This window comes from Mesitornis unicolor, unplaced genomic scaffold (assembly GCF_000695765.1).
Source record: "Mesitornis unicolor isolate BGI_N332 unplaced genomic scaffold, ASM69576v1 scaffold20662, whole genome shotgun sequence".
In the NCBI taxonomy this organism is placed as follows: domain Eukaryota; kingdom Metazoa; phylum Chordata; class Aves; order Mesitornithiformes; family Mesitornithidae; genus Mesitornis; species Mesitornis unicolor.
In genome coordinates this window covers 25,920-38,175 of record NW_010167380.1, presented here as the reverse complement: position 1 = coordinate 38,175, position 12,256 = coordinate 25,920, and the positions used below count along the sequence as shown (strand labels likewise).

Below are 12,256 nucleotides of genomic sequence, written 5' to 3'. Positions count from 1 at the left end.
CCTGCTCTCCCTGGCGCAGGAGCTCTTGAGTTTTGATTCAGGGTAAGGTTCTGAAATACGCTCCCTTGCTTTCTTCGTAGGTGTTTTTTGTGGAGTCTGTCTGTGACGATCCCGAAGTCATCGCTGCCAACATCCTGGTGCGTGCCACATTTTCCAGACTTGGCTGCCAGTGCCTCCCATGAGAGCTGGGGAGCTCGGTGCAAGGTCACCACTACGGTAGCTCTCGGGAATGTCTGCAAATGCCTTTACATTTCACCTTGGAAATAAGCAGCTATGGTCTGCAGGTTTATAAAAGCTAGAGATGCAGTTAGTTATGTGAGAACATGGAGATCAGATGAAGCTGAGAAATGCTTGACCTTGAAGCGTGTGTTCACGCCAAGGGAGAGCAGGCAGCAAGTGGCTTGCAGGGCCAGCTAACTGTGAGCCAGCTGTGTCTGTCGCAGGGCCAAGCACTACAGCGCCTTCAGAGTCGCCCTTTGTTTCCTCCTCAGGAGCAGATTTTTCCACAGGGCACTGTTAGACAATGCTTATTTGTTTCAAAAGTGAAGAATGTTATTCAGCGTTGCTTTTGCTCCGTGTTGAGTTTACTTATCTCTCACAAAGCGTTGCTGTCTGTTGATCAGGAGGTGAAAGTTTCCAGCCCTGACTACCCAGAGAGAAACCGGGAGAACGTGATGGATGATTTCCTGAAGAGGATCGAGTGCTACAAGGTCACTTACCAGCCTCTCGATCCTGATGCATATGACAAGTAAGCAAAGCCCTGGGGTGCATTTTGGCCTTGCACACATGAGCTGCTCTGCTTTGTTGCTGCTGTTTGCTGACTCAGGATGCTGTAACGCATCTGCTGGAGCCTCCTGAAATGCAGTTGCTTGTGTGAAGGTGGTTTTCTCAAGTCCCAGGGGATTTGAAAGAATTTTTCTCTAGCGTAATGCAGCTCCTTGTTTAAGCCCAGCAGTTCAGTGTCTCTTCTGTCTGCTGAAGCGACCCAGCAGTAGTGCTGATGCCTTTACTAGAGGATAAATAGCTAGATTACACCCGCAGATGCACGTTCTTCATTTTTAAAACCGGTCGTGTGGGTGTTCTTATTTTATGTTGACTCCAGAGATCTTTCCTTCATTAAAGTGATCAATGTGGGCCAGCGGTTCCTAGTAAACAGAGTCCAGGATTACATCCAGAGTAAAATCGTCTATTACCTAATGAACATTCATGTCCAGCCGCGTACCATCTACCTTTGCCGACACGGTGAGAGTGACTATAACCTTGTTGGCAAGATTGGTGGGGACTCTGGTCTGTCGCCGCGCGGGAAGCAGGTATGTGTCCGCAGCGGCCGGGTCGCTGTGTGTGTAAAGCGTTGTGTGACCAGGGCCAGAGCTGGGCTCTGCATCCCCCTCGTGAGGGGCAGCCCTGCAGCTGGATCTGCCGCGACCGCTACAGCCCTTGCAGTGATGCTCTGACCGGCAGCAGCTCCTGCTCCCTCCTGACCCCGCCATCTGTTTTCTTAGTTTGCTCAGGCGCTGAAGAAGTTCATTGAAGAGCAGGAAATCGTTGACCTGAAGGTGTGGACCAGCCAGCTAAAAAGGACGATCCAGACGGCTGAGTCACTGGGGGTCACGTACGAGCAGTGGAAGATTCTCAATGAGATCGATGCTGTGAGTGAAATGCTGATTGTAGCTTTTCTAGAGGGAGAATAACATTTAAAAACAAATTAACTGTGATAAACCTGATTACTTCCCATTCATTTATAACCATGTTGGAGTATAGTGTACTCCAGCCATCATTTTGAGGTTTGTTATGGGGTAGGCAATGCCTGGAGCTGCTGGACTTTACTGTGAAGGTTCAGAGAGAATTAAAGTAAAATAAAAATAAATAGAATAGAAAGAAAATAACCCTGAACATCCCAGGTGATTGTCACCACAGCTGTGACACCAGCCTGAGTGGACAAATGTTGCTGCTCCCACTCTAATTCTTCCAGGCAAAAGAAATTGCAGGATTGTTGCTGTGGAAATGAGCACTCGGTTTCATCTATGGCAAATTGAGGGGTTTGAAATAAAACCAGAAGCCCCATCCTTTTCAAACTCCCCTGGGCGTGTGGTGCACAAGCCCTGGGTGTGTGTCTGGGTCTGTTACAATAACAAAAATTTTCGTCACCTAATGGCATTGCTGATTGCAGCCCCTTGCTGTTTTCACATTGTACCTCTGTTGAAGTGTGGTGTGACTGATGGGTTCTTCTTCGTTCAGGGGGTGTGTGAAGAAATGACCTATGCGGAGATTGAAGCCAAGTATCCAGACGAGTTTGCCTTGAGGGACCAAGAGAAATATCTTTATCGTTATCCTGGAGGCGAGGTGAAGACCCTTACCAAATAACAAGATACAGCATACGTAAAACAAATACATGTGTACCATTGAAGGAGTTTACTTAATTTTAACTTTTCCTGCTAATATTTGGATGAGAAACTGAAAACATGAGCATCCTCAATTCTCTCTTAGAGGAAGGTTTATTGATTTCTTTTATTGTGGTGGGCAAACAATGCCTTTCAATCCTGTTAATTTGGCTTCTTGCTGAGCCCATTGGTGCTTGCTTCTGACACAGATGGGTTTCTGTGTCTTGCTCGTTTGGCCTGACCTGTCACTGAAAAATCATCTTGGAAAGAAAATTATTGTGGATGTGGTATGGAGTCATTTCTCATTTTACTTCACAACCCTGTTGTGATTCTGTGATAATTTACTATTTTGTTTGTTTTTCTTGCAGTACTCATTAAGAGCTACCAGTAATCTCAACCCTTCTGTAATCTGAGGGTTGCTGACATTAAATTCACTTTCTGCTCTTTGCTTTTTTCCCCCGTATTTACTGGCTCATCCATAACTTCTGCTTTTTGATATTTTAACTGATATTTCCCTGGATGCGAAGCTGTGTAATTGCTACTTCTGCTTTAAGCCGCTGTTTACAAAATGCCTTGAAAAATTTCTGGTTTGTTTTTCAGTCCTACCAGGACTTGGTCCAGCGTCTGGAGCCGGTAATTATGGAGCTGGAGCGCCAGGGCAATGTCCTGGTTATCTCCCACCAGGCGGTTATGAGGTGCCTCTTGGCTTATTTTCTTGACAAGAGCGCAGGTACAAAAATAAATGCACGGTTTTAGGGGCTGGCTTCTCTCACTGCTTCCTTTGCAGAGCTTTTGGGAGGGTGGCTTGTAATTACTGTTTTGATTTTTCACAATGGAAGGGCTGCTTAAAAAAAGAAAACAAAGTGCTTTCTGAAGCGCTTTAACCATTGCATTTCAGGAGCACATGGAGCTTTGCAAGAAGCTCTGTGAGAAACGCAGATGCGTGCCTTGCTGGTTTCTGCTCAGCCGTTGTTTCTGGAGCTGTTTTGCCCATTTACACAGTCTCTAGGGGATTACTTTTTAATGTAAAGAAAACATTTTTGGATGCATCAGTAGTGTGTGAAGGATTGGCAATAGTGCTACATAACTGTCTTTAGTGGACAGGTTATGGTTGGGCTCAATGGTCTTAGAGGTCTTTTTCAACCAAATGACTTTAGGATTAATTCTGTAATGAGTCATAAATTCTGTATTTAGTCATATAATTCAGCGTGGCTGGCTGGCCTGGGAACCGGTTCCAGTCTGCTGCAAGCTCCTTTATGAAGCCCCAGTGAGCAGTACTGGAGTTTAATAAAACTTTCAATAAAGTTAATAAACTTTGCAGGGCTGGGGAGGGCAGTCGGGGCATAGGGGGGCTGCGGTTGGTGTTCAACATTTGCTGTGGCAAAGGGCCCACCTCAAGCCCGGGGAGACGGGGGTAGCTGTCATGCCCCCCATAACACCCACCTCTGCCCTAGATGAGCTGCCCTACCTGCGCTGCCCCCTCCACACCATCCTCAAGCTCACGCCTGTTGCATACGGTAAATACTGGGTTTATTTTTAATTTTTCCTGGTTTGTGTGTGTGTGTGCATCTGATGGACCAGTTTGTGTCTGTGTGTGGCAGCACTTGCTGTAAATATATTTTTAATGTATATTAAACTACAGCACTGGAGTGTGGGAAGGTTTTGGGGGGACACAGAGAGAGGAGGTGTGAATGTGGATGTGTTCTCCTGTGGCCTCTCTTAATGGTTGTGGATTTCGCCTGCACTGATTCGGCTCTGAGCTGCAAGCAGTTAAAAATGGCTTTTTTGTATAGACCTGTAGTGCACATAACACAGGGCAGCCCTTCTGCAGAGAGGGTCAAAGCCAGAAAGTAGTTAAAGTGTAAACATAGAGTGAACTGTTTATTTGTGATCTTTATTATCAAAAAACAAAACAAATTTATTCCTGCTCACTTCCCATGCTGTTTTCAATATTTAATAATGTGCCCTTCCTCATATAAGCTTCTCTTTCTTCATGGTAAAGGCTGTAAAGTGGAGACGATTACCCTGAATGTGGAGGCCGTGAACACCCACCGTGACAAACCCTCCCTGAACTCGGTAAGTCTTTCTGTGCAGGAATCCTAAAAATCCAATCCCCAAAAGCAGGATTAATTGTAGGCTGAGTTACTGTGCTTCCCAACCAGGGGGAGAAATTCTTCAGAGCTATTCTGGGAAGCAGAATGGGCAAATGCAGGATGCACACTTTAAATTCCGGTGTTCGTTGTTGATGCTCATTTGCTTTAATTGCGATAATTTCGGAAAGACTTGCCACGATGTTTAAAGTGAATTTTTCTCATGGTCTTGATGAGGTTTCTCCTTCTGAAGCTGCAGGCAGGGTAAGGCTGGACTCTGGGGCTGCGTTTGCCACCCTTAGGGACCGGGCTGGGAGGAGCGAAGGTTTTTCCCTAATCCCAGCAGATTTCCTGTGTCTTTTACAAATCCTTTACAAGCCCCTGGTGTTGCTAAACTTTATTAGAGTGGAGGGAGTTTGGTCCAGTTCCCCTCCCTCGCGCTGAGAATCTCATTGCAGCAGCAGGGGAAATGCTGCGGGCTGGCACTGGCTCTGTGTGTGAAATCCTGGCTGAGGGAACTGCCTGTCCACAAAACTGCAAAACTGTGGGAGTTGCTGCAATTTCAGGCGCTGGCTTTTGCAAATGAAAAAACCTGAATGCAGCAATTGCCTGCAATTAACACCTCCAACTGAAGAGCACAAAGTAGCTGTCCACTTTCACAGCTCATGACAAATCTAAGTGCATTGCATTTTAATTCTTTTTTTTGTGTATTTAGGCTTTTAGCTGCCTCTTGTCATTGCATTTTATAAAGAGCTATTAGCTGATGTTCTGGTGATTTTTGTCTCCCAATGTAAAGGAGTCCCTTTCCCTGGGGACCATGAATGAGGGATGGAGAAGTCAGGAACCTGCTCTGGGTTTGCAGAGCTAAACCCAACTGGATGCAAAGTGCGCAACAGGACATTCTGCGAGATTTTTGTGGCTAGTCCCGTTCTGGTGGTTTCCCATTGGGCATTGATTGCTTTGGCCCCTGTGCGATGCCTGTGTTGAGGTGATGCTGCCCATTTGGAGGAGTCAGAGGCTGCTCCTGTTGCTCTTCGCTTTGCTTGGGCAATGCAGCTGCTTTGAGAGAGAAGAAACACAAATAAGTCCCAAAAGGAAGTAAAACTGCTAAAAAAGCAGACTTTTTGGTGGACTCTGAGCCAGATGAACCAACAGAGCTGCTCCTTTCCCATTGTGATGCTCAGTGGGGAAGGCAGCGGCGCAGACAGGTGTGGGGTTTGTGGAGCCGCAGCCCTGAGAGCGTAGGGGTGCCTGTGGGTGGGGATGCTGGAGGTGCGAGACCTGGTGTTAAACTCTGCTTCCCCTCTCTGTTCCTTGCCACACCTTACCCGGCCAGGACCAGAGCACCCTGCCCGCCAGCCAAACCCCCGGCAGGATGCAGAGGAACAGCTTTACACCGCGGGCCAGCGTGGACACGGTAAAGCGCCCACGACATTACAGCCTCGGGAGCAAACTCCTCGACCCACAGCTGGGGCCTTGCTCATCCCTGGAAGCTCAAGATGGGGCTGAGCAGCCGCAGCTGCAAGTGGGTGTCCAGTGGTACCTTCCCTCTGCCCCCCTCCCCATCATCACCTGCCATGGTCGGTGGTCTCGGAAATACAGCCCTTTCCCTGGGGCTTGGATGCCATCTCCTGTTCCCGCATGAAAATAATTTTGGATTTGATTCCCTTACAAAAAAAACCAAACCAAACAAAACAAAAAACACAAAACCCGAAAGTCTCCCCATTAAGCTAGAATTGTGGTGCCAGAGACTTTAAAAATTAGGCTTCATGCAGACGAGTTTCCATCAGCGCAACAGGGCTTTGGTCAAGTGGTTAATTCTGGCTAATGTCTTGCTTTCTGGAAAAAAAAATGGGAAGAGTTGCAAATACCCTCTTTGTCCTGCTTTGGTGCTGCAGCCAAGTGTTGCGCCAGCCCCAGAGCAGCTGGGTAGGGGTCTTTGTGTCTGTGATTTTTGTCAGTGCCCGTTTCTGTGCATATCCCAATATCAGCAGCTTGTGGAGCAAAATTTGGGCTCCTTGGGTGCCTGCATTAAAGCAGTTTCGGTTTCGGTGCTTGGCATCTCTTTTAGCTTGAAAGCACCTAGGTCTCCATCAGTGTTGCATGCGAAATCCCATTTGTTTCTCTGCTTGTTTAAAATTGTTTTTCTGCTAAATTAGGAGTTTTTCTGTGCCTGGGAGACCCCAGGCAGGCAGAGAGGAGCTGTGTGGTGGACTTTGAAGGAGTCTTGGCTGGGCTGTCGTGCAGAGAAAGCCATCATTACCAAAGCTCTTTAAAAATAAAATACTACTGGATTCTTTAGAATCCAAGAATGGGATGGGGAATCACGCTGTGCTGGGACCTCTCGCCTGAATGAAGCTCTTGGGATGAGCAGCAAAGCAGGAGGTAGCCGGGTGCCACAGCCCGCAATGTTCGTGCCATGCCCATCTCCTGTTGCCATACAGCCCGCCCTGCGCTCCCCAATGTGAAATCTTTGGGGTTGCTTCACTTCTGTCCTGATTTGCTTTGCTGCTTTTACTTTCACTTTTAAATCTTTAAAACACACTATGAGCTATCCTGTGCTGTTTCTCTTTCCTTTGCAGCCTCAAGGGGGAAATGCTTGCCTGTGAGTACCACTGAAAGCAGCTTCTCTGTGCTCTCTGTGGCTTTAGTAAGTAGGATTTCTCTTGATTAATATTGCATGGAAACTACACTGGGGAAGAACAAATGTGTGGAGCGGCAAGGATGCCTTTTGCTGTGCAATAACATGCTTGCTACGTTTCTGGCCCAGTTGGTTGGCATGTTCCACGCTGGTGCTGCAGGGCAGAGCCTTGTCGTGTGTACTGAGTGGGCCCCACTGATGTCATCTCTCTGCCTGGGCCGGGGTGTGGGGATGATGCCGATCGCAGGCATTTTGCAGGAACTGTTGGGTCATAGCCAGGATGGGAGCGGAGCTGCTTAGCCCCGGCCCTTGGTGACTCGTGGGCGCTGGGTGGCTTTGATGTGTGCTTGGGAAACATCTGGGTGGATAAACCAGTGGCAGTTGTCACTGTGTCCTTGCTGTCACGTCCCCTTGGAGGCATCTTAAGAGCAAAGAGAGCAGGACTGCCTTTCTCCCATGCTGAGGCGACAACGTGTCCTTGTCTGTCCCGCCTCTGCAGGGAGCCAGCAGCCAGCGTCACCTGTGAGGACTTGGCGTCCCTTTCGGACCCCAAGTAGGGGGCTGGGATGAGGCCGTGGCTGCTGCCCTGCACAGAAATCCCAGTGATGCCCTCGCTTCACCGCACTCCTGAGGCCTGTCCCCGTGTCCCTGCTGTGCTGGTGGCTGTGGCAGACCCCACTGCACCCCTCGCTAGGCTTATAGGGTGTTCGCCTCCTGCAGTACATGCAACACTGGTGTTTTTTGTCTTGTAAGAGTTTCTCTGCAGTTCAGGTGCTCTTTGTGGGGGCCCAGGGTACCTGCATGGGGCTGGTGATCAGCTCTGCACCTTCCTTGTCCCTGCATGCTGGGGTGACCCCCAGCTGCTTTCACCTATCTTTGGGAGCTGCAGGTGGTGCTGGGGAGCACCTGAGAGTGATGGTGCCCAAGAGTGGACTCAGAGGTGGCACAGGCTGTGTCCTCAGAGGCTTTGGGTGGCCTCGCAGCGATGGGCGCAGCTCCCAGCCCTGCCCAGGTAGGGTTGCTTCAGGCCTGAGAAACTGCTGCTTGAATGTGTTTAGCAATTTGGATGTGCAGCTTTTTAATTGCACTTTGTCCTTGCACTGAAGCTCTTCTAATGATTTTCCCAATGAAACTGCCCCATCTTTCTCTGTCGCCGCTACTTATACACAGTTCATGGGATACAAAGGTGTGGGATTGATGCTGCAGTGACATGCCTCTGTCTCCTAGTCTCTAGTTAGTGATAGCAATTTTAATTAAAAAATAATGTCCTGCCAAAGCCGCAGAAATGCACAAAGCATTGAGCTGTGGGGCATCTCCCCCATCAACCAGGAATGGTCCCACCAGCAGCGATGCCAGAAGGGAGCGTTTCTCCTCAAACTGCCTGGCTGCCTGGGTTTCAGAGGCCTTAGTGTTGAAGATGAGAGGAAAAGGAGAAAGAATCTGAGCTGGGGGTGCTTGTGATAAATCCGGTAAATAATTTTTCCTACACTGAGCAATATTAATGTAGGATCAAATCAGAGGAAGGTTATCCCTAGGATAAAAATCAAACCCTTGCCCCTTTGGATTTGCCTTTACTCTGAGCCAAAAGGAGCTGTGTGTTTAGAAAACGAATACATATTCCAGCTTTGCAAAATTACTTTTCTAATGCTCTGCTTCAAGTGTTTTTATCCTATATTTAAACAAATAACTTCCTGGGAGGGTTTGCAGAGAAATGGAGATAACTGTCCAACTTCCTCGATTCCAGTACAAACCTTCCTTCATAGTGCTGGTGTTTTGCTGAACAAAGTAGCATGGAAGCAGCTGTTATGACTTACCTCTGCCTGATGATGGTTACTTTTTAAGTGTCAGGAAAGCTGTTTAGCTATATACTTATTCATTTGTTTTCTTAATTGCAAATAGAAGATATGTAGTGTCTGGATTTCCTGACTGTTGGATTTTAAATGTTGATGACTGCTGTTAATTGTCAGTGAATTGACTCCATAGCTGTGCCAGTTGTTTTTTTTTATTGCAAAACTGGGGGTTAGGTGACCAGACAAATTGCACACATGGATTTACGCGTGGGTTTGCGGCACCTAGAAGTGCGGCAGCTGAGCAGAGCAGGCGCTGGGCACCATAAGCTGGAGCCTTGAATATTTTCTGTGCTCACTACATGAACAGTAACTGTAAGAAGTCCTGGCTGTCGGATTTGAACTGGTGTGACTGCATTTGTAAATCCATAATTCACCTGCAATGACCCTTGGTGAGGCAGTGGAAGGAGTTTTATCAAAACTAAGTATTTATTGTACTTATATTGTATTTATTATTACTGTGATGTTTCTTACGTTTGTCCTGAGTGTGTACTTTCCTATGGAGAAGACAAATAAAAGCAGTGATCCTGGGTAACCAACCTGCTTCGTCATTGCCTGCCTCCTGCCAATGTTCCAGTAAAGGAGCTTGTCTGGTCCCAGGCTGAGACTGGGACCCGCTGGTGCGGGCCTTTGCAGGGGTTAACGGACAATGCGAACTGTGAAGCAGCTTCTTATCTGCTTGCATAGGAGTAAATCAGTAAATCTTCAGATGGTTATTGTGGGATATAACGATTTTGTGGAGCTGGTTGGATCCTCTGCCACTGGTTCTGCAGTGTCTGTCCATTCAGTGCTGAGCTCCGCTGTCCCCTGCTTTACCATCTCCTGACTGATGCACGGTGTAACCTCTGTCATTCCTTTTTTATTTGCAGAGGATGGCTGCTTTAACGGTGTAGAGGTTTGCGCTTTCATCTCGGATTCGGCTGGGATTTCCGTGGCTGGGACGAGCCCCGATGCTGGGAGTGGAGCATCCCTGGAGCACAGTGAGCCCTGCGCCGCTTTGGACACTCCTCTCCTCTCAAATGTGATGCTCGTCTGCTGTGTCTGTGTTTTCTGAACACTGAAACGTCTGTTGGAGGGGTTGGAAAAAATTTATTATGGACTCTTTTTCAACCTGCTTTTAATAGGTGTGAGCTAATGTATCCTTGGCCTTTCTGGGGCGTTAAAATAGCATCCCATGTCTTTCCTCCTGGTTAGATGGCAAAATTAACTGCATATGAGGACAAAATGGTCCCCACAAAACGCACTTTTCCTTGTTTTTGTGGATGCGTTTATCTATTAGGAAAGAAAATCAGAGCATCCTTTGCTGGGTGTCTGAGAACAGCGGGACCACGTGTGCAGGGTTTGCAAAAGCACAGGATTTTTACCAGTTGTCTTTTTATCGTACCAGATTTTAGGCCCACAACAAGTTTTAAAACTTGCTTATGAATAAGCTGTGAATGTCTGATGTATAATACTGCCTTTAACGGAGTTTAAACTGCTTTAGTATTTAGTGCATAGATGATGAAACGCTCCTGTGGCACAGCTCGTGCAATGGCTGCGTGTTACCTAAATCCCCTGCCGAGGTGCAGAGTAAGCAATACCCCAAATTTACGGTTTTCTGCCCTGAGTCTTGACTCATGTTTTTCCAAACTCCGTTTTTTTGCCAAACTCCATTTTACCTCACTCCTCCCATTCTTGCACTAAAGGGCAAGGTGAAGAAAGAAGCATTTAGGTATGAAGCAGGAGGCTGTTTCCAGTGACTCCAGGATTTATATGAGCCATTTCTGGGACCGGGGTTGCTTTAAATGAATAAATAAACGTTGGCCAGTAGGGATCTGTGCTCTAGAAATGCCGATGCCCTGGCTGTGGCGGAGCTCAGCACCTGCAAAGCCTGAGGTTTGCCTGGGGATTTTTAGCTCAAACTCTGTTGTTTTAAACACTCCCAAGAGCTTTAATTTGATAAAGTGGAAATAAAGGGTCACAGTGAAGGCCCAGGCACTAATCCAGGCCTCTTAGGATTTATGTGGAGCAGAAACATGCATCGATGTAAAGAAATTATTGCGATGTGGAGGGAGGAAATGCAGCAGGTGAGAAGCTGAGTTTTATTAGTTTTGTTCCTCGGGCCATTCCCACTGGGGCACAGGTTGGCAAGAGCAGCACTGTCTCTTTCCTTTTAAATGTCACAGCACTTAGAAGTAAGCCAGAAAAAAAAAAAGTTGAAGGAAGACATTTCTAGCCATTGTGTGGTAATTCTCACTGTCACTCTCCAGTAATGGTCTAAACGCACAAACTTGCATTGGACTGGCTGCTCCTGCTGAGAAACCTTGAAAATGGAGTAGAAACGTACTGTAGGATGTTTACGCACACTATGCTGTTGTTACTTGTGAAGGAGTTAATTGTATTTGTGTCCTTGGGTGGTTAGTGGTTGTAAGGAGACAAAAAAATATGTATTTTTACCTGCCAGGATTCATGAATGTAGCTGCTACTGTGTTAGCAGTCGTAATTGTTTAATCACTGCTAGAAATCGTGTGGGTTTTGGGTCACTGGCTGTGGGGTCCCTCGTTGCTATCGAGTGGGTCCTTGCTTGGGCTGTGCTGGAATCGAGCCTCTTGACCGCCCTTGCAGACAGCAGCAGTTGTGCCTCGGTGCTTTAATTTAAAGTCTAATGACAGCCTTTCCCCCTGCATTTTTACTTTCTGAAGGTGTAAATGCACGTGTCTAGAGCAGAGCAGCAGCAGATTTGGGGTTATCAGTGTTGCCATGTGGGTGAATCCTACCTGACAGTGGCATCTCCCCCGCCTCAATCGTGCTGACAGGTCCCCGTGCCAGATATTTCCTTGAAATCACCTGATTTCCTTGGCACCCTGCATGCAAATACCCCCGAATAAACAATAGTTGCACAATGAGCCTGAACTGAGGATGAGCAGCAGTTGGTGCTGTCAGTTGGACTGGAGCCAGCATCTGGGCTGGGCAGGCAAAGCAGGAATTTGGAAGAGCCTTTGAGCGGTGTTTTTTCTCTGTTTCCCTGACTTTCTGCCCGTCTGTTTCTAGCACAGATGTGGTGGTGGCCGCTGACACCTTCAATGAGCGGTGGCTGCCCTGAGAGCATTCTGGGGCATTTTAGAGAAAAATGATCACTCCAGCAAAATCTGCTCCATCTCTGCTGTTGATGCCACCTCCACCTCTCCCACTGCTCCTCTGTCTTTTGGACACTGTTTGCATCTCTATTTGCATTTACTGAGACAGATGTTACACATTGACTTGCAATTTTGCTGTGTTAGTGCTTTCTAATGGTTTTTTAGGTTTAGAAAAACATGC

General features: G+C 47.4%; 1 protein-coding gene across 1 annotated transcript in view; it reads left to right on the top strand.

Moving 5' to 3' along the window:
- PFKFB2 (6-phosphofructo-2-kinase/fructose-2,6-biphosphatase 2) overlaps positions 1-12,041 on the top strand; it is a 13,106-nt gene extending 1,065 nt beyond the window's left edge. Inside the window, exons 5-14 of the mRNA XM_010178680.1 lie at positions 81-137; positions 624-748; positions 1,103-1,310; positions 1,503-1,649; positions 2,239-2,343; positions 2,982-3,111; positions 3,836-3,898; positions 4,384-4,457; positions 5,808-6,010; positions 11,990-12,041. Of these exons, the coding sequence (XP_010176982.1) occupies positions 81-137; positions 624-748; positions 1,103-1,310; positions 1,503-1,649; positions 2,239-2,343; positions 2,982-3,111; positions 3,836-3,898; positions 4,384-4,457; positions 5,808-6,010; positions 11,990-12,041 (1,164 nt within the window). The remainder of the gene's footprint in view (positions 1-80; positions 138-623; positions 749-1,102; positions 1,311-1,502; positions 1,650-2,238; positions 2,344-2,981; positions 3,112-3,835; positions 3,899-4,383; positions 4,458-5,807; positions 6,011-11,989) is intronic.
- The last annotated feature ends 215 nt before the right edge of the window (positions 12,042-12,256 follow it).